The sequence below is a fragment of the Osmerus eperlanus genome, chromosome 1 (genome assembly GCF_963692335.1).
Source record: "Osmerus eperlanus chromosome 1, fOsmEpe2.1, whole genome shotgun sequence".
Classification (NCBI taxonomy): Eukaryota; Metazoa; Chordata; class Actinopteri; order Osmeriformes; family Osmeridae; genus Osmerus; species Osmerus eperlanus.
In genome coordinates this window covers 6149787-6175131 of record NC_085018.1, presented here as the reverse complement: position 1 = coordinate 6175131, position 25345 = coordinate 6149787, and the positions used below count along the sequence as shown (strand labels likewise).

General features: G+C 41.0%; 1 protein-coding gene across 2 annotated transcripts in view; it reads left to right on the top strand.

Moving 5' to 3' along the window:
* Positions 1 to 25345, top strand: part of tpra1 (transmembrane protein, adipocyte asscociated 1) — a 208945-nt gene that overhangs the window by 171361 nt on the left and 12239 nt on the right. Inside the window, exons 2-10 of one of the 2 annotated variants that reach the window (XM_062456474.1) lie at positions 7693 to 7717; positions 16083 to 16269; positions 17357 to 17489; positions 18505 to 18591; positions 20194 to 20266; positions 21472 to 21551; positions 21703 to 21813; positions 21918 to 21978; positions 24471 to 24573. In XM_062456474.1, coding sequence (XP_062312458.1) covers positions 16094 to 16269; positions 17357 to 17489; positions 18505 to 18591; positions 20194 to 20266; positions 21472 to 21551; positions 21703 to 21813; positions 21918 to 21978; positions 24471 to 24573 — 824 coding nt within the window. In that variant the 5' untranslated portion in view covers positions 7693 to 7717; positions 16083 to 16093. Of the gene's footprint in view, positions 1 to 7430; positions 7718 to 16082; positions 16270 to 17356; positions 17490 to 18504; positions 18592 to 20193; positions 20267 to 21471; positions 21552 to 21702; positions 21814 to 21917; positions 21979 to 24470; positions 24574 to 25345 lie in introns of those variants that run through there. The other variant, XM_062456482.1, reaches the window with a different exon arrangement.

Genomic DNA, 25345 nt, shown 5'->3' with positions numbered 1-25345 from the left:
AATGCCACAGCCTAAACTTTATGTTAAAAAAAACATTCTCATTTCTGGCGCTTTCAAACAATCCTCTCAGTGATGTTTGGCTAGCAACAGCAGCTAGCTTGCTCGTAGCAAACTTCTTTTGAATTAGCCATTTCCCCATGTCAAACTTGTTTACGTTTTTAGGGGCATATTTTCAGTTAGCAGACGGTACTGTTTGAATCGCGATTCCATCTGAAATACTGCCGGTGACAACGTTGTTACAGTAGCTTGTTTCAAAGGGGGTTCTTGAGTAAGCTAAATGCTTGAAAATATCACTAGATGGGAAAAACTTAAGGGGACGGACCCACCTGCAAGCGAGCACACCCTACAATTTCCCCAGAAATTGTACCCTCTCTAGTTATTATTATGATTATAACATGTACATATTTCCGGTACAGCCAGAGCTCGCCTTTCTCTACCCAGAACATGGACTGGCCAGGTTCCCAAAGGCAAACATGTGCGCGCTGGTGCTATACTTACCTGTGGGCCAGACTTATTACAACTTAAAAAGGTGTAGCTTGGAATAAGTTAGAATAGGTTCTGCGGATCAGTTTGGGGAGGGCTAAATGTAGTCATAAATTAATTTTATTTTACATGAACACGTGTTTTGTTCTGTTTAAATATATGGATTTCAAAGGCGTGATACTCATCTTAGAATTTGTTATGTATGTGATCTGCTGATCCGTTGGGAGGGCTGAATATTGTTCGTCCTACATGCATCCTATTTTCAGTTACATAATGCAAAAACATTAAACACACAAAATTGTATTTGGTCTGCTCATCTTTATTACATTGACGTGATTTAGACCGCTTACTCATTCCAAGGCCTATTGACAATGTGATTGCAACAGTTAAATTATGTGTGTGCACTGTATTTAACCCTCGTGCTGCCTTCGGGTCACATGACCCAAAGGTTCACAACGAACCATCGTTGTGTTTACCCAATTTCACCCAATACAAAAACAAATAAAAATAATTTTCTTTTAACCATTGCAATGTGGGGGGTCTGAGACAGCCCGACAGTTAAAAGAAAATGCTTCACTTTGTTTTTGTATGAGGTAAATTTGTCGCAATACGACAGTGGGTCACAATGACTGATGGGTCAGAATGACCCGAAGATAACACAAGGGTTAAGACAGGACATTGAGGACCTGGGGCCTGTACTACGAATCAAGATCAACATGCTCTGGATCACTTTCAGTTACCCGGCTACGCGAAGCGTAACAATCGCAATCACGATAAGTGGTATCACGACGGCGGTTATCAACTCTCTAACTCAACCCAGATCTTTCCAATCTAGAGACGTGCGCGTTCACATAAAGGGGCGGTGTTTGCACCGTATGTCCAATCGCAAACATGGACAAAACAAGAGCCGCACATTTCACGCAGGAGGAGCCGACAATAATCTTCCAAACTTTGTCTACTCCTCCTGCGTGAAATATTGTAATACAAACATATCAGGAATACAGACATATAATACAGACAAAAATCAACAAAGTCGCTGCTGCCAAGCTGGCAGAAAATAGCAGACGCTGTAAATGCGTAAGCTACATGACTTATTGATATCTTGTGCCCCAGGCACAAGATATCAATATCAGTGACCATAATTACACGTGTGCATTCCATAACGTTAAACTTTTGTTGCTGTATTATTTTAGTTGCAACCCTGGCAGTGGCAAACGATCGTGGGAGCAAATAAAAAATAAATATATAACCATAATTCAAAACGGTAAGTAGCAGTAGGCAATACCTACTTGCACATATTTTAAGGCTAACAAGTACAAGGCTGAATTGCCTGAGTCAGTCCCTTTTGTAGGATATTGGTATAGCTACAAAGGGCCTATAGAACAATGAAATTGCTTGCAGCCAACAGGAAGAAAAATAAGGCATGAAAACTGGGGGGGGGGGGCCTCCTCCACAGGACTTCACTCCTGCTGAGGAGCTGGCCCTCTCCAGCTATCAGGGTCACCCCATGATGGAAGGAGTGGAAGGGGGCATTTCTTCAGACCCTGGTGGCAGCAGCTCGGAAACCCAAGCATATGTATGTTTCAAGTATGTGACTATCTATGTGGTCTATGTGACCATGTTCATTCAACAATTATTTATGAATATTGTAGGAGTGAAATGTATTACTGTTCTCTGCAGTGACAGGAAATACAGTGGTGTTGCTGCCACCACCCATTGTTGTCCCACTGTGCCATACAGAGGTAACAGTGAAACTAATAGTCATACGCCAGTATGTATGCCATATGTGGTTGCTGAATATTGATCAAATATGCCATTTACTTTCTCAAGTGGAGGTCCTAGATGATCAGGAAACTGTGACTGCCTGCTCAGACAGCATTTTGGGGGTACACTTTTGAGTTTTATTTACCACTTGCAACACAGATGGTGAGAGTGTGTGAACGTGTGGCTGTGATTGAAGTGTCTGTAATGACTTGCTAATGGTGGTGGTCTGAACATGAGACACAAGTCCTTACAGTGCTCATTTCAAATATGACTCAATTGATTAAATTGCGGTGTTAAAGGAACGTCTTCCTCCCCCTGAGCCTATAGGCCTCCACTTCAAGGCCAAGACAGACACAAATTATAAGCAATGAACCTTGAAACACAGTAGTCAAATGGACACCTTCAACTTTCTCCAAGTGTGCCTTGCAAAGGGACAATGTTCTTTGTTTCAGGTTGGAGCAGACAATGTGAGGGCCCTGTATAAAAGAACCCTGGAGCTCGATATAGAGTATAAGAGGCTTTTAATTAAAAAAAAACAAGGCTGGTGTTTCTGTGTTCCTAGGGAAGGGAGAACACATAAGGATGTATTTGTTAAACTTTGTTCTACATTTTGGTCTTTTTATACCTTTTTGTGGCTTTTTTTGTTGTGCATTTTGAGTCTTTTGTGGGGGTTTTCACCATTTCTTTCTTTCAATGTCCTATTTATTCTTTTTGAAAAATGCTATAAAAGTGAATGAAACATCCAAATTCAATGAAAGTAGTGAAATTATCATTTATTTAACTTGTGAAGAGCATTGTATGGTACCATACACATTGTTCTTTATGGTTTGAAATGTTTTGGTTGAAAGAAACACATTTCTGATATGGAAATGATTAGAAAAAGGCTCAAAGCAACCCAAGGACAACAGAATGGGTTAAGGGGAGACACCCCAGGGATAACACATCAACATGAAACCTCCCCAGTTGATAACTAATATTAGGTCAAATATTGTTTTCATTACTAGTTTCCTGTAAATGTATGTTTAAATGAGCAAATGATGCATTAAGTTGTAAAATATGATATCATTTGAATACATTTCCAGAACGGAAATCAGAACATTGCATGAAGACAGAATGAAAATCCGTTTCATTTTGTCAAGATATTAGAGTCCAAAGGTTTTACAAAGGGCACTTTGGATATCTCTTTTTCATCACTCCATTAATCAGAATATGGTGGCAACAGCCATTGAAGAAAATCCTTTGCAAATTGCACGGCAGACCGTGTTCTTGCTCAGGTTCTCCGCATCACCCACACTATAAAAGTAGGTAGCGAAATAACGAAACGCTATAGTGGGACTGTGAGCGCACGGCTTCGATGTGTCGCATTGGCAACATACGGCTCAAGCAGCTGGCAAAGATACGTAATTCCCTCTGCTGAGAATCTATATCTTTCATAAAGATACTCATGAGGGAATGCGAAAGGGTTTTGTCGGTCTCTAAATGTTCTTACTCTTCTGAGCGCACCTCACTATCCGCGCACCAAGCTCCACAGGATATTCTATGAACGGTGACGGCATTATCCTCAAGAATGAGTTAGTGGGCGGGGCTTTTATACCGGTTGATCTCTGATCTCCAACTTAACCTGCTCCCGACCAGGTTAGCCGTTCAGCATGTGTTACCATGGCGACCTACCCCGGTAACAAGTGATCCACCGTCGTAGTACAGAAAACCCTGGGTTGGACCTGAAGTTACCTCGCTAACAGCAAATCTTGATTCGTAGTACAGGCCCCTGATCAGTTCCCAAACTGTCTCTATCTCCACCCAAATGATGTGTGTTGCCTGAGGTGTTCCAACTGTTCGTCACTTGGTTGAAATTGGTTTAGGGGAACCACAACTCTTTGTAGCCAGTCAAAGGCAAGTGCAGCCGCCCCCTGGTCAGCCACCCCCTGGAACTGGCTGCTCCAAATATACCTTGGATACCAGTGTGATGTTGCAACTGTTGTGTCAGACAGCCTTGCACAAAAATTTGATATGGTGACATGTATCTGGCAGTCCTCAGGTCACGTTTTATACGAGGCAGGTAAACGAAGTGAAGAGCCCAAAGATGCCTTTCGTTGTTGGCAATAATGATTCCTTCATTTTCTATATAGATATGTAAACAAGGAGTGGTAGACATCCGTTTCAAGTCTTTTTGTCAGGTACACAGAACACGTCAGACTGGGCACTGACATTTTTGGGACAAGACAATGCAAAGCAACCTGGCATAACATATTAAGTACTTAGATTACATCTATGATAAGACAAAAGAAAAATGATAATAAATTATAAACCTCCTAAATATACACAATAGTATACAATATATTAGACCTCTAATACAGATAATGACCTATACTAACCTTAGACCTATACTAACCTAAGACAAGTGGGGTACAGTTAGTGTAATATTGCTGATAGTGCAACCAGTAGCTGAAAGTGACAGTGTGTAAAGTGAATAGTGAGAAATGCATCAATGTAAGGTGGCTAGTGAGAAATGTCCATGTAAATGTTCATTCAGAAGCCTGCTGGCCCTTGGTTAGAAACTGTTGTTCAGAAGGCAGCGGGGTAGAGACTGAAAGATGGGTGGTAGCAGTCTTTTAGAATCCTGCCAGCTTTCCTGAGGCATCGTGTGTGGTAGGTGTCCTGTAGGGCTGGGAACTTCCTGTCGATGATAAACTCAACAGACCTGACCACACTACGTAGGACCTTGCGTTTTTTTGTCACGCCTCTCCAGACATCGCCCCACAGTCTTTCAATGCATTGATTATGAGTGCTCCCTCGGGTTGATCCTCGGAAGACATCCATGAAGAGACAAATGGCGTTGTTTTCCCCTCCATAGTCACATCTGACTCTGGATGGGACACCAAACTGGGCGACTGCTTCCGAAAACAGGTCCATTACAATGTCACTTCTGTTGTTGTTAGAAGCCTTCAGGAAAACCACCAGTCGGCTGAACCCATCGATTCCTCCATGGATTACAATACTCCACCTAAGAGATGAAGGAAGGGAAAATAAAAGATTTCACTTGCACATCTTATTTTATAAATAACAAAAAAATATGAATGGCTTGAATGCAGCTAAAATGATTTGTATACATTTCTGTGCAACATGTTGGGCGTTTAACAGAAAGAAAAGTCCTAACCTCTATTGCATTCATGTGAAGCTGAAAATCTTATTTTAAATTCAAAACTCATAAAATCAGCTTGTCATTTGCTAGGGACACAGTTAGGGCAAATTAACGAATCACAGTAAAACAAGCCACTTACTTTATGAGCTTGTGGTTGCCATCAAGATGCCACAACGAATTTGACCCTGCCACTCGATATGTTCTCCTCCGAAGCCTGTGGGACATACTCCGAATAGCAGCACCTTCAGATCAAGTGCATCATCTGGTCTGTGTAGCGACCTCTAAAAGAGAAATTGTATGTACTGTCTATGGAAGACAATGTATACATATTAGAACTTTAGGAACAATGACAAGGCAGCTATGTGGTACATGCGCGTGACAGTTTTTTTCTCCAAAGATATGGGATATTTAAGAGTTCTAGCTATCACAGTATATCAATTTATTTATGAAATGTATAGAACGGGTAATTCTGCAGTGTTTCATGTTCTTTGTAAAGAAAAACAAAATTGTGTATGGCTCAGTGAGAAGGGGGTGACATTATTTAGATCTCTCCTGAACTAGTCCTTCAATTGACACATACCTTAACCGTCGGTTCACTGTAGACACCCAAGATCTCCGCAATCTGTTTAGCAGAGAAGTTAGGACAACAACATCTGCAACTGCTCTTGGGCGATTTGGTAAACCGGCCTTCCTTCAGTCTGTCCTCCCATTCGAGGTACGGTGAAACCAGGAGCAACTGCAGTTCAAGAGACAAATGTTAGAGGCATCGTGTTTTGAATCTTGCTTCTTCAGATCATGTTTAAATATGACGAGTACATTACCACGTTGTTGTTGCTGATCGTTGGCTTCCCGAATTAACTCGCTGAGCAAAAGCATTTCATCAACCACTTCAGATTGAAGCAGTCGCCCTCTGCTCCAGCGAACGCTCGTCGCCATGATCTCCAACCTGTTAGCATGACAAAATATATTAGTGGTAGGCTAACTACAACAAAGCTTGTTAAACAACTGAGATGCTGGCTTCAGTAACATAACCGCATTCAGTAACGCAATATTCAAAGCCTTATAAGGTCTAGTTTAACGGCGTTAATTTGAGCTTGCTCATTATTAAAGAGTTAGCACTACAAGTGTGATGACGAGTGGTAGGCTAACTACAACAAAACTTGTTAAACAACTGTTTAAGATTGCTGGCTTCAGTAACATAACTGCATTCAGTAACGCAATATTCAAAGTCTTATAAGGTCTAGTTTAGCGGCGTAAATTTGAAGTTGCTCATTATTTAAGAGTTAGTTAGCACTAAGTGTGTTGATGAGAAGTCAGGAGCCCAGGAGGACAGGACTAGCCAAACAACTATACAAAACAAGTAACTTGGCTTAACGTTGCTAATTGATAGCTTACCTGGTTAGAACAGTCTGTATAGAATCCTGGTCATCTGAAGACAAATGTCGGGTACATGCTTCAAAAGTTCCGAAAGTTTGTGGTCTCATTTTCTGCTATTTGCCTCCACCAGAATTCGAAATCACACACAACGTGTTCCTCTTCTTCTTTGGTTCTTTTAATGGCGGTTAGCAAACAAGGTATAGGTGCATCATCGCCACCTAGCTACTGGACTGGTGTGATACAGGATAAACCGCACAATTTTTCTTCCCCACACAAATGGACTGTCCCAAATACTAAATGATAGCTACGTAAGAGCCCACATGATCACAGTAGAACTACGTACAGCCTAGCGCAGACACTAGGTCAAAATGGGGGGTGGCTATGTTGGTCCCAACCAACATAGTACAGACGTCAAAAATTGACGCCTGTACACGTTAAAATGTAACGTCTGTACACGAACGAGAATTCAGACGTTTTGGCACAATCGGCGTTCCATAAAATGTCACGTCTGTACACGAACGTCAATTCAGACGTTTTGGCACAGTTGGCGTTCCATAATCTTTGTAAGGTTAACGCTTAAAGATGATATGTGGTGACACCATAGCATAGACGTATTAGGTTAACACGACCAAACACTACTTTTTTTTGTAAACACAAGTTCCATACATTCACACCATCGCGGAAGAAGAACGTCTGCAACGTGAAAAGGAAGTTGTCACACTCCACAGATCTAGTTGAAAAAACGAAAGCTGATTGTCAGCTGACCAAAGAAGGAACGTATTATTATTTAGCTAGCTAGCTACTGTAGCAGTGCTGGAAATGTCGTAGTTATTTCCCCTTAGTAATAAGCACATTGAATATACTGCTATGTCGTCTGCTTCTGAACTATAGACACTATTGGGAATAATAACGTAAATTGGCCTTGAAATTAAGACTAGAGCTAAGTGAACGGTAAGATGAATTTTGTGAAAGTTGAGGTCCCCTTCATGCGGGCACGATGTTGTTTATTTTGATTCACAACATGTGAGCCATGTGAGTGGAATTCTTAACGTTAGTGATGATAATACAGAGTATGAACATGTAGCTTGTTGACAAAAATATAGTCGTTGCCGCATTATTTTGTTTTGGTTGCTACCGTACTGATCCTTGCTCTCACACTGACGGGGCATTTGCGAAATAGTAAATATAGCTACAGTACGTAGCTGGCTAACAACATGCTAGCAACTAGACTGTTGAACACTGTCGAAGCAAAGGACAACTAATTAGCTAGCTGTTGTGACTCAGTGCTAGCTACATTGTAAAATGTTGGTTCTGTTGTGTATAATACGACGATAACACGATTTATGTTAACGTTCCGGACAGATGCGCACTCAACTAAAACGTATCACATTAGGGTTGACAACTTTCTCACTACCAAACACGGGACAAGAGGTGGCGTGCCTGTGATGGTGCACCGTGCACCGTGCCACGGCAGCGTGGGTAAGGTGTTGTGTGAATTTACAGTGAAAATTCATGCTCTCAGACAGTAAAGGCAAGGCAAAAACGTTTCACCTTCCATGTTGTCTCTAGCTTTACTAAAACTGTCGTAATCGTTATGTAAGAATAGACCTCAAAATAAATGATCAGAGAAATCAACATTTGGACAGCAAAAAACAAACACCAAAAACATCTCACATGCAAAACAGAAAAAGAGGGGCACGAGTTACCATCGATGCGTCCCAATACCCAACCATACTATAAAGTATACCTGAAAAATGTAGGATGTGTCTCAATACCCACATTACATACTATTCAAGCTATTGTCAGAAAATGATTTGTCCCAATTTGCTAAGTAAAGTATGTTTATGTGTTTAGAAAGGTATTTAGCATTCTACCTATGCTAGATACAGGAGACGTTAGCATTGCTAATAACTGTTACAGTAGCGACAAAATCATACTGTAGCCATAATCAGAATGGGATTTATTCGCCATGAAAGTTTGCACAGACAAGGAATTTGCTTTGGCAGGAAGGTGCATACAATAAACATATAGGGACCTAAAATTTAAATATGTGGACTGTCTATACTAAGGGTACATAAACTAGCAGTACTAAGTGGGATTAGAATAGAATTAAATATACAATAAAATAAAATATAAATTGCCGTAAATTACAAATATTACAAAAAATACAAATGTACAAGATACAATTTTGTAATGCAGTGCAAAAAGCAGTGTGTTTTAAGCAGGAAGTCATTAGAGTCAGTGTGGTCCCTTGGCCTTGTTGAAGAGGCCAACAGCGGAAGGGAAGAAACTGTTTTTGTGGCGTGAGGTATTGGTCCTGATGGACCGCAGCCTTCAGCCGGAGGGGAGTGACTGAAACAGGGAGTGTCCAGGGTGGGAGGAGTCGGCCATAATCTTCCTCGCTCGCCTCAGGGTCCTCGAGGTGTGCAGGTCCTCGAGGGTAGGCAGATTGCAGCCAATCACCTTCTCAGCAGTGCGGATGATACGCTGCAGTCTGCTCTTGTCCTTGGCAGTGGCAGCAGCGTACCAGACGGTGATGGAGGAGGTGAGGATGGACTCAATGATGGCTGAGTAGAAGTGCACGATCATTGTCTTTGGCAGGTTGAACTTCTTCAGCTGCTGAAGGAAGTACATGAGGGAGCTGATGTTCAGTTCCCACTTGAGGTCCTGGGAGAGGATAGTGCCCAGGAAGCGGAAGGACTCCACAGTGTTGACTGGGGAGTCACACAGGGTGATGGGGGTGAGTGGGGCTGTGTTCCTCCTGAAGTCCACAACCATCTCCACTGTCTTAAGAGCATTGAGCTCTAAGTTGTTCTGGCTGCACCAGGTCACCAGGTTGGCCGCTTCCCACCTATAATCAGACTTGTCTCCACCAGAGATAAGCCCAATAAGGGTGGTGTCGTCCGCAAACTTCAGGAGTTTGACAGACGGATGACTGGAGGTGCAACTGTTGGTGTACAGGGAGAAGAGCAGAGGAGAAAGGACGCAGCCCTGAGGTGATCCGGTGCTGATGGACCGGGAGTCAGAGACTTGTGTTCCCAGCTTAACGCACTGCTTCCTGTCAGACAGGAAGTCTGTGATCCACCTGCAGGTGGAATCAGGCACGTTCAGCTGGGAGAGCTTGTCCTGAAGCAGGGCGGGGATGATGAAGGCAGAGCTGAAGTCCACAAACAGGTTCCTGGCATAGGATGCTGGGGAGTCCAGGTGCTGTAGGGTGAAGTGGAGGGCCATGTTAACTGCATCGTCCACAGACCTGTTGGCTCTGTAGGCAAACTGCAGGGGGTCCAGTAGAGGGTCAGTGATGGATTTAAGGTGTGCCAGCACCAGGCGCTCGAAAGACTTCATTACCACAGAGGTCAGGGCGACGGGTCTGTAGTCATTATGTCCTGTTGGCCTTGGCTTTTTGGGCACAGGGATGATGGTGGAGGACTTGAGACAGGCTAGCACATAGCATGTCTCAAGGGAGGTGTTAAAGATGTAGGTAAACACCGGAGACAGCTGGTCAGCGCAGTGCTTGAGGGTGGCTGGAGAGACAGAGTCCGGCCCAGCTGCTTTGCGGGGATTCTGCCTCTTGAAAAGTCTGTTAACTTCACCCTCCTGAATGGAGAGAGTCGTCACTGTAGAGGGGGGGGAGGTGGGAGGCCTCCTGGGTGGGAAGGGGTAGTTCAGGACTGTCCAATTGTCTTTCAAATCTGCAGTAGAACTCATTCAGGTCGTTGGCCAGGCGGGAGTCGTTAGTGGAGTGGGGGGCTCTGGGCTTGTAGTTGGTAATCTGCCTGAGCCCTGTCCAGACAGAAGCAGAGTCGTTTGCAGAGAACTGGTGTTTTAGTCTCCGAGTACAGTCGTTTAGCCTCCCTCACCGCCTTGCTAAACCTGTTCTTCAACTCCTTGAAACCGTCTTTGTCCCCACTCCTAAACGCGGCCTCTTTCTCTGACCTCAACCTTCTGAGTTTAGCTGTAAACCAGGGTTTGTCGTTGTTGTAGCCTACCCTGGTGCGTGTTGGTATACAGCAGTCCTCACAGAAGCTTATGTATGATGTCACAGCCTCTGTGAGCTCATCCAGACTATTGGTAGCAGTCGTGAACATGTCCCAGTCAGGACAGTCCAAGCACGCCCGCAGATCCTCCATAGCTTCACTGGTCCACTGTTTTGATGTCCTCACAGCAGGCTTACAGCGTTTTAGCTTCTGCCTGTATGCAGGAATCAGGTGGACCATGGCGTGGTCAGAGTGACCCAGTGCTGCTCGGGGGACCGCATGGTATGCTTTGCTGATTGTAGAGTAGCAGTGATCCAAGGTGTTTCCTTCTCTGGTAGGGCATTTGATGAATTGTCTATATTTTGGGAGTTCTTGAGTGAGATTGCCTTTGTTAAAGTCGCCTAGCACAATAACCAAGGAATTCGGATTTTCATGCTCCACACTCAGTATCTGGCTGGCGAGCACACGTTGAGCCTCGTTGACGCTAGCCTGCGGAGGCATGTAGACGCCAACCAGAATGAATGATGCAAACTCTCGTGGCGAGTAAAAAGATCTACAGTTAATAAAAAATGATTCCAGATCAGGAGAACAGTGCTGCAGAATCACTGTCACATCTTCACACCAGCCACTGTTAATGTAAAAACAAATACCACCGCCTTTCGTTTTGCCAGAGAGCACAGGTTCACGATCCGCTCTCAGCAGTTTGAAACCTGCTAGCTGTAGCGCAGAGTCTGGGATCAGTTCACTCAGCCATGTCTCCGTAAAGCACAAAACGGAAGATGAATGAAAGTCTCTGTTTTTCCACACCAGTAGCTGAAGTTCATCCAGTTTGTTGCTCAGTGAACGCAAGTTGGAGAGAAATATCCCCCACGCCGACGGAGTCGCACCAGAGCACCGGCTCGTTTGCCTCTCCTACGACGCTTTGCTGCTAGTACAAAGCCGAGGGTGGCTTTGACTATAATTCCCACTAATTCTGCCGCTGGAAGCAGAAAAGTGGGAAATAAATCTACAGGAGTTGTAGTCCTGATGTTTAGAAGTACTTCTCTTGTTAGAGAACCCTGGAAATCTTGGCAGAACACTGAATTAACAGACAAATCAAGACAAAAAAGAGCACACCTAACGACCGAGGCAGCCATCATCGGCGCCATCTTGGATCTAAGATAGCCTACTTACAGCTTGCGGTTGCGATGAGCGTACGGTCGGAACAGCACATCTTTTCAGGTTCAGCTTCTTAGCAAATCCTGCTTGAAATTGTCCAAGGTTGTCAAAACTGTCTTGGGTGAAATGTTCAGAGCAAATTAATAATTGTGGGTCGAACTAAGCCGGGATCTTCTCATAGACAAACAGCAGCCATGCCTGTCGAATGTTTGGCTCCTTGGGAAGACTATGAGTATTAGCCTTCCCTTTACAGCCTGGAACACAGCATTTACAACCGTGGTCCATTTTCAATATCCTTGTTATACTTCAAAACTTGTTCTTTGTAATTGCTTAGAAGTAGCCTACACAGAGCAGCGCGCAGCTAAACCAGCATCGGAGATCTACGCTACCTCGGACTGGGCAGGAACACCAGTGAGTGGGCTGGTCTGGATGTAAATTTTGGGGCGTGACAAAGATACAGACCAGAGCCAAAAAGGGCGGTCCCCCGTCCTACGCCACTCCGGTGGCTTTGTTGAAAAGCTAGCGTTTTACAGCCACATTTTTTCATTTTGAGATTTGCATAGGAAAGAGGTGTCAATGGACTTTGATATTCACTGTATGTTCATTTTACCCACCGAACTGTCGTTATTCAATTATGACAAGGTAAAATCGGTTTCTCAATCAATCGCCTCTTTAACCTTCGCAATTTGGGGGGTCTGAGACAGCCCGACGGTTAAAAGAAAATGCTTCACTTTGTTTTTGTATGCGGTAAAGTTGTCACAATACGACGGTGGGTCACAATGACTGATGGGTCAGAATGACCCGAAGATAACACAAGGGTTAAGCTTTTTAAAACCTTAAAACCTTTTTATCAATACCTTGGCGCAAACTCACACTTTCTGCAAGTTCCAACGAGTGATTTTGCTTCAGGTGGTAAAAAAGGTTTGTCGTATTACCAGACTTGGTAGCCACCTGTTTGTTTACTACACAATTTGCACTGAACATTGCTCTGCTCTTTGTCGGATTTCAAAAAGCCAAACCACTTCCAAATAACTGAAGAAGACAAACCCTTTTTATCAATAATTTCTTCATTGGAAGTTGCTCCCTCGCCATGGCTATCGCTGGCACTGTTTTCGGCAATAAGACTCATTTTCCGCGGTTAACATTAGCTACTCCACTTGAGGTGCTCAGTATATTTTAGTGAGCGTAGGCTACCATTTCTCCGCAACTTCCTGCTGCATTACAGTAATTAAATGGACTGCTGTTCCTAATTATTCTCTATCGATATTATTGAAAATGAATTAATGTTAAGATAAGTTAATTGAGGGAAGTCATTACTTCGATAAATCGATTTAAAAAAAATATCGCCCAGCCCTACCACAACGGACCGAAAATAGCTTTGCTTTCTCCGCCGCCATTACTGAACTACAACTCAAACTAGCGCACGACATCAACGTCATCGTTCTCAGCCACTCCCTCTGTTCGCTGATTGGACCTACAAAAACGTTGTTTCCAAAAACCGAAATCCCAGACCTAGTACAGAAGCAAAATGAAAATTGAGCGGAAGTACGTAGGAAGGCAGAGCCAGGCTAGGTCAAATGCAGTGTGTCAAAAATACAGTGCCCTCCACAATTATTGGCACCCCTGTTTAAGATGTGGTCGTGGACTTCTAAAAATTCTCCTTTTTTTTTTTAAACAACATGCAAAAAAAGAGAAAAATCCAACCTTTCATTTAAATACATTACTTTGGTGGTAAAAAAAATCACACATTTAGGAAAAAAAACAAACACTTGAAATCATGTGTCCCACAATTATTGGCACCCCTGATGTGAATACTTTGTACAACCCCCTTTTGCCAACAAGACAGCACTTAATCTCCTCCTATAACATTTCACAAGATTGGAGAACACAGAGAGAGGGATCTTTGACCATTCTTCTTTGCACAATCTTTCTAGATCATCCAGTGTCCTGGGTCCTCTCTTATGCACTCTCCTCTTTAGCTCGCCCCACAGGATTTTAATTGGGTTGAGGTCTGGGGACTGAGATGGCCATGGGAGGACCTTGAGTTTGTGACTGCTGAACCATTTTTGTGTAGATTTTGCCACGTTTTGGATCATTATCCTGCTGAAAGACCCAATGACGAACCATCTTCAGCTTTCTGGCAGAGGCCATCAGTTTTTATTTAAAATGTCCTGGTAGTTCAAAGCGTTCATAATGCCATGCACCCTAACAAGGTTCCCAGGGCCTTTGGAAGAGAAACAGGCCCACAGCATCACAGATCCTCCACCATACTTCACGGTGGGCATGAGGTGCTTTTCGGCATACTCATCTTTTGTTTTACGCCAGACCCACTTAGAGTGTTTGTTGCCAAAAAGCTCAATCTTAGTCTCATCTGACCAAAGCACACGATCCCAGTCGAAGTCCCAATGCCGCTTAGCAAACTCCAGACGTTTACGTTTGTGAGTGTTAGTGAGAAAAGGCTTTTTCCTTGCATGCCTCCCAAACAGCTTGTTGGCATGTAGAGAGCGTCTGATGGTTGTTTTGGAGACTTTGTGACCCCAAGATGCCACTCTTTGATGCAATTCTGTGACAGTGAGCTTAGGACTTTTTTTTACCATCCTCCTCACTGTGGGTTGTGGCAAGATAAACTTGTGACCTCTTCCAGCCTTGTTTGTCACTGTTCCAGTTGTTTTAAACTTCTTAATGATTCCTCTGACTGTAGATACGGGCAAGTTAAGGCGAGTGGCTATTTTCTTGTAGCCATTGCCTGACTTATGAAGGTCGACACACATCTGCCTTACTTGAATGGTGTGTTCTCTTGTATTTGCCATGTTGACAAATGGGTAAGAGAATTAGGCCTCTGTGTCAAGTCATATTTATACCCCAGGGAAACTGGAAGTCATGAATTACTAATTAAAAGTTCCTTGACACCCTGACCAACTTTAGCAACTACAGAAAAATATATTAAAAAAAATATATATTAAATTTGTCAGAGGAATTGTTAGGGGTGCCAATAATTGTGGGACACATGATTTCAAGTGTTTTTTTTCTTCTAAATGTGTGATTTTTTTACCACCAAAGTAATGTACTTAAATGAAAGGTTGGATTTTTCTCTTTTTTTGCATTTGGGTTCTATGTTGTTTAAAAAAAAAAGGAAAATCTTTAGAAGTCCACGACCACATCTTAAACAGGGGTGCCAATAATTGTGGAGGGCACTGTATGCTTTATAGTGGAAGATATATCACATCAGTTGAAGTTCAGACATTACAAAGGAACAAAAGGAGAGACAAAATGTTGCACCAACCTTGTTTTTTTTCTACGATATTAAAGTTTTGTGTCACAAACTGACGGCTGGATGAGCAAGGTCAAAGTTCAAGGTGCAATGTTATGATAAAGTAGGTTGTCCCAGTTGAATTGCATGCAACAGTACATCATTTGTAAGGGCAGCTGAACAAAAATGTTATGTTGTTTTTGTGTGCGATTTGAGACACAGGTGACACCAACTCTAGTGTTAGGCAAGCAAGAAAAATATTGTTACCTAGCAAACTAACCTAAAATAAAGTACAATGGCCTTGAAATACATTTTAAATATTGCTATAGGTATACATAGGCATACAAGTTGCTAAAAATTCAAAAAGGTAGTCTAGCCCTATTCGTCCATGAAGTGATTTTGTTCGGCTCATTTACGCTATACATACAACTGATGCGCATGAGGTGACCTGTGATCTGATGACAGATGATCTCATGGCGTGATCAACACATATTCTGCTATTGCTGTTGTATCAGATCTACGATCTGTAAGAGTGCCCCACACAGTAAGAGTGCTGTGTGGGGATCAGAATAGACCGTAATCAACATACGGGAGAACGGAGGTCCCGTAGACGACAAAACAATTCAGCCCAATATAGATGTCCTCGCTAATACGGAACAGTTGGCAACCCTGTATCACAAAGTATCACTTAAACGCAAACATTATTTCAGTCGATAAAATCTGCCAATATATTGGTAATACTGTAAAATATTGGTCAACGTCTGTGAAAAGTCAACATGGCTGGAGTCAAAGTCCAACTGCATGTGGTATTCCAATAACAGTGGCATAGTTTTCCAATCATGTGCATTTTTATCTCTAGCTGTTTATGCATGAAGTACGTAATTTACCACCACAGAAGCATTTCCTGATGTTTACCGTTTTTGTATACTAGGCCCAGGCATTATGCTTGACACGGCGGTGACTGCGGTGGTAAGGTTTGCCAAGTACAACAGCAGTGTGTTCCCCACACCTGTGGACAACACTTCTGTATTTCCTACCTGGCAACCCAACTCAGAGGCCAACATCAGCAAACCTCACAAATGTCTACAAGTCCTTTACGAAGACATTGGGGACTCCAGGTAATTGTCCTTGGAAGTGTTTGTTCAAAAACTGACTTTTTTGTATCTGGCATTGGTAAAGTTTTTGTCTTCAGGTTTGAATCTCCAAATGGTGTTATCAATCCACAAGTGAGAGGTAGGGCTCGGCAATACAACAATCTTGATCATTTTCACACTAAAATCTCCCAAGATAACGATAATACATTTGAGATGTATTTTCTATAGTTGTTTTGAGTCAGATTTCCTCTACCAACAAAAACAGTACACGAATGGCCAATCAAACATGTGGTTGACGCATGTCAACGGGACGCCAACTCTAAACAGATTTTAGAGTAGAGATAATGTCTACATAATAGGTATATGGGTCAACACTGCTGATGTTACTGCTGCTAGCTAGCTAACTCCTACTACCAGAACACACACAGCTAGTTGGTTAACTCTTATGTAAACAAAAATCTATTGTTGATTTCTGACATTACAGAACATCAAAGCTGGAGGTGCCAGAACAGCACCCGTGCTTCTGGTATTGACAGGACTAGGCAACGCGTGAACAGCTAGTTAGCATGCTAGTGTTACCTATTTCACCACAAAAGCTTGGAATTCATTGTGCAACAGAACCTTCAACTAAACAATAGCAACGCAATCGGTAACAAGATGCACATTTAGACACCTTTCATGTCTACGTAGGCCATTTCAAAACTGTGGGAGGAGTAGCGATGGCTGTTAAAGCTGTATAAGAATAGTGTGTTTTTAGTTAACAAACAAACAAATTAATCTTCTGATCTCTTTAGGGTTCTGTTCTAAGGAGAATACTCTTAAAACCTTAAATTAAATTATATATTACTATATCGTGATCATTTCCGACATCGATCAATGTAAAAAAAATGTTGTAATAACATTTTTGACCAAGTGACAATGTGAGGCATGTCTTAGCTAGGTTAGTCATATAAACAGTTGGCACTCTCCTTTGCAGTGACGGAACATTTATAGTAGGATAAGCGGAGGCAGTGCTGCAAACTCAAGTCCAATTTCTCAACCCTTACCATTCAAAATGTCACCATTGTGAGATAAGGTTTGTGTCATGTGTCTGCTCTTAATCCTCTCCTAGAGTTCGGTTTTGGGATCTCTTGCTGCTGGTGCCCAATGTGGCGTTCTTTATATTCCTGATGTGGAAGCTTCCCTCCGCCAGGGCCAAGATCCGGCTAACCTCAAGCCCCATCTTCATCACCTTCTATATACTGGTATGCTGCATTATCTCCTCACATATAATGCCGGGTACACCCTATGCAATTTTTAATAGTTTTTTGCGACTGTTGCTTGTCAGACTTTATGAACATGATCCCAGCTGTAAGCCATGTCACACTGTAAGATCTCAGTAGTCATTCATATCGGACTGTACGACAGTAAAGATGCAAAAAAACTGACACTGAAGAAGACTGGTATGGAATTATACATCATCAATCAGTGACACATTCGGTGATAGTGAGCCGCATTCACCCGCAAATGTACAATGTAGTACAGCAGCAAACAAAAACAATATGTAGTATTCATTTGATAAAATGTATCTTCTTGCAGTATCGTCCACCTGGCTCTTTTAAAAAAAATTCCCTGTGGTGGTTTGTTGTCACACCAAGTGTGCCATTAGGTTCTGCATTCCTATTGGTTTTTGATTTGACAATATTCGTAGCAGATGAAAATCTACTGACACTGCCATAATTAAATCAAAGGCGAAATTTGATCACAACGGACATTAATCGTGTTTCGGGGGAAACATGTCAAACTAACGATCAAAGACTTTAGCCTAGGATTCTAGGAATCTTTTAGGATTCTAGGAATCTTTTAGGATTCTAGGAATCTTTTAGGATTCTCACAATTAGTCTCAGACAACCAAATTGTGGCCAAAATTGTACAGTGTGCAGCCGGCTTAACTTGAAAGCGAGAAACTGTTCAGATTGATCATGACTACCACAATATCAATGCACAATATGTATAAGATGAGTTTCTAGACAATGAACATGTACATTTTGACACATGTATTTAAATGTAAATGTGCTTTTGTTGTCTATAGAAAGTAATCAAAATGTGTCTCTTGTGTCGTGGTTTTAAGTTTTCTGTGAATAGTTTTGTGAGCCCTTAGTTGTATGATAATATGTTGCTTCTAGAGCTGATATTGAGGTATTGTCTCTAAATAAGAGCGTCTGCTAAATGTAAATGGCATTTGTCATGCCCCCTTTCTCATACTGTGTGTCCTCTGAGGTGTTTGTGGTTGCAGCAGTGGGAATCACCCGGGCGATAGTGTCCATGACCGTCAGTGCCTCCAGTGCTGCTACCATTATAGACAAGGTAAGGCAGCACACATAATGGTAACATTTATATAATATAATAAATATAGCTGCAAAAAGCTATTGTTCCTGCAAGGGATTGTTCCTGAAAGTTGCAGACAATTAGAAAATGTGCATGGTAGAGAGACATGTATCTCACACACCATTTTTCACAAATAATCACTTCAGGTAAAAAAAATATATATATACATGTATGTGTGTATATATAATGTGGACATTGAGTTCTGGGGGGGGGTTGATACAAATTTATTGATCTATGAAGAACTCTGTGCTCTTGTAAACAGTTGCTCTTGCAAATAATTTGATCAAACACATTAGTCGTATATGAATGGTGATGACATGGAAAAGACACACCCACAAAACTAGGTAAATGAAACAGTTTATCGCAGTTCACAAATGGTCAAAACACAAATTTGACTGCCGCATAGGCCCAAATATACAGTATTAATTTAAAAAAATTGCCCCTGGGCTTTGAAGCACACTGCTTGTACTCTTATTGCAGAGTAGAAACATAGCCTACAGTTTAAAGCATTACTTCAACAGAAGGCGCCACGATCGGTTACGAATGGCGCAAGGCTGTTCACACTAGACATGCATTTCTCCGCGCCAGACACCAAGCCTTTCACCTTCTCTGAGCTTTCCTTTTTCACATTGAAAGCTGACATAAACATTGCATGGGCTTTATTTAGGCAACTTGCTGTTCCAACAGCCATCGCAACAGCATCCCAACGCAATGTGGCAACATTGGTCTTTTTTGCCGTAGGCTAGTCTTTGTAAAATAGGCTACGTGCTGTGGGTTATACAACTCCATGTAGGCCTATGCTACTCAACTTCGATGATTAACTTTGCGTTGTCAATCTTTCTTCACTGGTTTGTGATGTAAGGTTCTGGTGTTTCTTCTGCTTGAGTGTATGCCAGCTCATCTATCTCACTCTGAAACACATTGTTTCATCAACGCCATCATCAATCAGGGTTTTTTATTTAAAAATGTTTGAATTTATCAGTTTTGACCGGGGTTGTTACCAGCGTAGTGAAGTTAGGTGTTAAGTGACAGGCTATGGCCTACAACTAACTTAGTAAAATTATAATAACATGTTTTTTTTATTCATGTATACCAATAACATGGTGTGTTTTATCATCGTCATCTTTTGTCAGGGTACTGAATCAGTGCCTATTTGGTCATTTTCATCTGGGTTCCAGAAGGATTGTAACACTACTCATAGCCCTAATCCTAGTATATCCCCATGGTACATAGGGAGAACATGTGTGTGTTCACAATATCAAGGTTCAGGGAGGTGTCATGTCACTTCCTCTAGTGGCATTCAAATTACACTGCTCTGTTTTAATCCATGCATCACTAGTTATGAGGGAGCATAAAGGTCCATACATAATGTTCTTTTTATACTTCTCTAGCATAATTTTTAGTACCTTGCTTCAAACCAGTAAAAATATACCTGTTGATGCTATTTGCCTTATGAATGTGACACTGTCCAACTGCATGATTCTATTAACTTGTAGGCAAATTATTTCAGATGATTGTGTAATACCTGGCACTAGATGGGTTGTTGGATATAATACATTGTTAATATTATTCCTCCATTAGGTGCTGTGGGAGATCACTCGCTTCTTCTTGCTGACTATTGAGCTCAGCGTTATCATTCTGGGACTGGCATTTGGTAGGTGTTGTACATTAGCATTCTACAGATGAACACTTGTAACTACCTGTATTCTACCTGTATGTGCAGGAAGAAGGCTTTAAAAAGTTGTGCTACACGGGTCAAACGCTCTTAAGTAGTTCAACTTAAGAATAATTGACCTTTCGCAAGCCCCGCCCACCATAGTTACTGTTGCGCTTGGCAGGCTAGTACCCGCTATCTTTGAATAGCAAGTACTACTGTAAAATGCCAAGCATGAAGGGCATAAGATGCATACTACCTGTCAGTGTAAGTGATTCTTTTTGAAGTAACACCTTCACAAAAACCTCCAGATTGAGGCAAAAGTGATTGCAATAATATGCATTGGAGGGATCTATTTAGAATATTAAAATCAAGGAAAGGGACATGACAATAATGTAAGCAAAAGCATACAGGTCTGAACTACTACAAGGTTAATGATACTGTAGAGAGGGCTGTCCATTCACAAAATGCTACAACGATTAAAGAAAAATAAATTCATATTGGCCAGTTGAGATATGTTCAACCTTTATAATCTACGAACCATAGGCCATGTGAAGCCTTCAGCAACACTGAGACTCACTTTCTGGAACCCAACCTATAGTTAATGTTGTCTTGCTAATTTTTACAGTTGGTAACGTTAGTTTTTTGCTTATATATGATACTAGTTAGGAAATTATAGTTGTAATGATACTAGTAAATGGCAACCATCATTTTTTTAAATCTAGTTATGCGAATGTTCTCTCACATCTAACATATCATTAGCTCAACAATGACAACAGATTAGTCCAATAGCTTAGTTGGAGCAGATAGAAGTATGTGTTCTGAATCTGTTGAAAACAGTGTTGTGTAGACACAATAGATTTATTTGTACGTTTTAATTTCACGTCTCCACCTTCGATGTTTCAGTGAGTGCTGTTAGCCGTGTTGCATCAACTTTGTTCCGCAGCTTCACTCGTTGTAAACCAACCAATCAGCGCGCAGCTCATCTATATATTCATGAGCATACCATAAAAGGGAGAAAACCTCTCGTTTTATTCCAGGGCTATTTCACAGGGTGCATTGTTGTTGCAATGTTACATACCCTATTCGGAGACCTTAAGGAACAGTGTGAAATACCCTATAAAATCAGTAAATGACCCCTTTAAAAAAACACCACTTGTGTCTATGCAAGAAAATGGGATGATTATTTTTGACTATTCCAACAGGTCACTTGGAGAGCAAGTCCAGCATAAAGCGTGTACTTGCCATCACTGCTGTGCTAGCTCTGGGTTACTCCATTACACAGGTAAAGTGAATGATTCTGTTGAAAGTCTGAAAGAAGGCAAAATAATTGTGCCTTTTTATATAAGAGAAATTACAACATATTAAGTGATGGATTCTGAATAATTTCTGTAACAGTTTGTTTAATTGTCCATGATGGCTCTTGGGCCACTCAGGGTACATTGGAGATCCTATACCCTGACGAGCACCTATCCGCTGAGGACTTCAATATCTATGGCCATGGGGGACGACACTTCTGGTTGGCCAGCTCTTGCTTTTTCTTCCTGGTACGTGGCCTATTGCTGTGCTTTATAGTGTAGTATGGGAAACATGCATTATAGGCAATTACAAAGGCTTAAACCTAAATTTGACCTAATCTTTACTCATTAAGGTGTACTCTCTGATCTTCATCCTACCCAAAACCCAGATGAAGGAAAGGATATCTCTGCCCTGTAAGTTTGTAGTCTTCCTGTTGCCTAGTTTTATCCAGATTAAATTATACCCTCCTAAATACCCTCCTTCACCTTCTGGTGTCTTCACATAACATTCAGTTATTATAAAATAAAAAGTATCTTGTTGGATATTTATCTATAGTTGTCTAGTTGTGCCTCACCAAAGCTCTGTAAGTTACTTACAGTAGATCTTCTGATGGAATGTTGGATGTTGACTGAGTTCGCTTTTTAAAGAGTAAACACTAACACCTCTCGAGTTAAACCCTTTATGGCTAATACTCATGCACGTCTAAAAAGTATGTGGGCACTGCTCAGTACACAGACAATTGCTTGTTGATCCTCTAATTCCAATATCATGGGGATTAATATGGAGCTGGTTCCTTCTCTGTTTCTATAACTGCCTTAACCTTTCTGGTAAGGCTTTCCAATGTAACATTGATGCATCCACAAGAACATTACGGAGGTTGGACACATGTTGGATAAGTAGACCTTGCTTGCAGATGGCGTAAGAACTTATCCCAAATGTGTGTGATGTCAATTATGTCAGGGATCTGTGCAGACCAACTAAGTATTTCTACACTTCTACACCAACATTTCTGTATGGACCATGCTATTTGCATGGGAGCATTATCAAGCCAATTAACAATACAAATGCACCTATGCTCTTTTTTTTCAGTTCAGTTCCGATTCCAATATGTACATTTGGCTATCTGCTGATTTTCTTAAATATTAGGAAAAAACTTGAGTTGAAGTGGGTTTTCATAACATGTAATACGAGCATTATAATCACTGCATAATGTGTCGTAGTCCATGACAACAAGGGTCATAACCTGTAAGTGTTAATGACATGACATCATGATACACATTTCTAGCATAGCCTTGGCCCACCACATAGGTCCAACAGTGAAGAAGTGTCTAAGGAAAAATGGTGTGAGGCAGAAAATTATATCCATGTACTTTTCTATCAACTGCAACAATAAAATAAGAAATTTCAAACATTTAGAAGAAGCAGTGTTTAGTTACTGTGCTAATTTTTCACAATGTTGTGTCACAACTTAACACTTTAGCTCTTAACACTAGAAGTAAAACACTAAAATTGTATCTTTGCACTCGATCAAAATTCAGGACCCTGTTTTCTTGACTTTTCCTCCTATAGTACCCATTACCCTTCCTTTATCACCCAGTATTTTTACATTTTCAAAGTCCCACCAGGAAAAGCTAATTTAAGGCTATTTCACTCCTGCTTACTGTTAAATAGCTGCCAGATGCACGTTCTGCCATTTATTTTCTTGCATTCCAAGGCTGCGATTTCTCTTTTCTATCAGCAGATGTTGCAAGGGCTCCCGTATATGTTATTCAGACAAAGTTTAATATATAGGCCTAGTGTATAAATATACCTATAACGTGTTTGACATTCTTTAGCCAATAAATCACATTTTGATGAATGATTGAAGGTCTAGACAACAAACGCTCCAATGAAATAATCACAGACTAACAACACAAATAAATGACAGAATGCTGAAGACGTTTATTTTAAGACCGTGCCTTTGCTCCATGCAACAAGCGCCATCTAGCGATCATTACATGTCAGTAACAACGTCCCTGTCGGTAGACTCATGGGTCAATTTGACCCCTAACGGCAAAAAAGACTCAGAACATGTCTATAGATAGACATGTTATATTTTCTAAAATAATTGCTATTTTTGGTCTATTGGTATTTCACATTTATAGACTACAGAGGGTACCATTTATGGGGAAATTGTGAGTTGTTTGCAGCTGGGGCAATTTATTTAACTACAGCACCACAAAACCTATTGTTTAAACTAATATCAAATGTCCAAATATTTGGAGAAAGACAACATGGCTTTTTCATGGGTGTACAGTACTTACATTTATAACTAATATTTCTGAATCTTTTAAATAAGTGTACTTATTATTTATGAAGATTGCATATATTTAAAAGCATACAACATAATTTATTTTGCTTATTGTTTACACTTCAAAATACTAAGTGTGAAAGTATAGAATGGAACAGGGTTCTCTTATATTCCTGAGTGTAATAGGTACCTCAGGCTAGAGGTGATGTGTAGCTCACATAGTTGAAACAGTTCAGTCAAAACTAAGAAATTGGGCAATCGTGTAAAACAAAATACTAATCCTTTCCTTGAAATACAGTTTGACATATTCCTAATTGAACTGCTGTCTAGAAAGTAATTAAGACAAGTTTGTTCATACCTAGGCACCTAGCGAGACTAGACTTTACTACTATGGGCTCGCGGTAAAGTTCTTTACCCTTAATACTTTGTTTGCATACACAAATTGATTCATTGTGTAAAGAGAATCCTACTCGATTGAGGTGACCAAAAATACACCTGTCTGATGGTTGAAAATATATATATTTTTTCAATAGACAATTACATCATCTGCCTTTTTGGAAACTTACTGTAGCTAACAAATATCTCCCGCTAACCATTTACTTCCTCCTTTCGTAGCTAAGAAGAGTTTCTACGTGTATGCAGCCATCCTGTCTTTGCTCAACTTGGTCCAGGGCCTGGGCAGTGCCTTGCTTTGTGCTGACATAATAGAGGGACTTTGGTGAGTATGTGTCTGTCTTGTCCTGAGATTGTCATTGTCTTAAAGGCCAAGTCATGGATATGGATGTAAAGCTGATGTTGTATATTTTATAGAATAACATGTCATTTGGATCTCATAAAATGTTCACCTGGTTACTAAAAATAAAACAGGCGGTAGTAAGTAACAGGTAATACAATGGATCTATGCATTTTAAGAGATAATTGAACATATTGAATGATATATAAACATTTTATATATATATATATATATATATATATATATAAATATATATTAGGACTGGGAATCGATAAAATAAAAAAAACTAATTAATCACACACTATGCTGTGATTAATCGCATTTTCCCCGAGCTTGTTATCATCATGTAAAACATTGAATTAAATCAATTAACAGAAGTATATTTTAAATAGATCATTTGATGACATCTCGTGAACTGTAAACAGTCTCCTGGGAACTACAGAATAGTCATTCCCATCAAATATGTGCAGCAACTTTATAAACAACAAAGTGTTTAAGTGCACATGGAATATTTAAAGTTTAAACCCTGAAGGTTATGCTTTTTTGTATATATGTATATAGGCCTTAGTGGTCCCCTAATACTGTATCCAAAGTCTCTTTCCCGAAATTCAGCCTTGGTGCAGAATTACAGGCACTACGAGCAGTCCCACAATGAGCTTTCCTCAGAACGAGCTGTTTCGGTGTCTGTTGCTTTAAGGCCAGACACGGCAGGCAAAAATAGGAGTTTTTCATATACTGGTCATTTTTTGCTATTTTG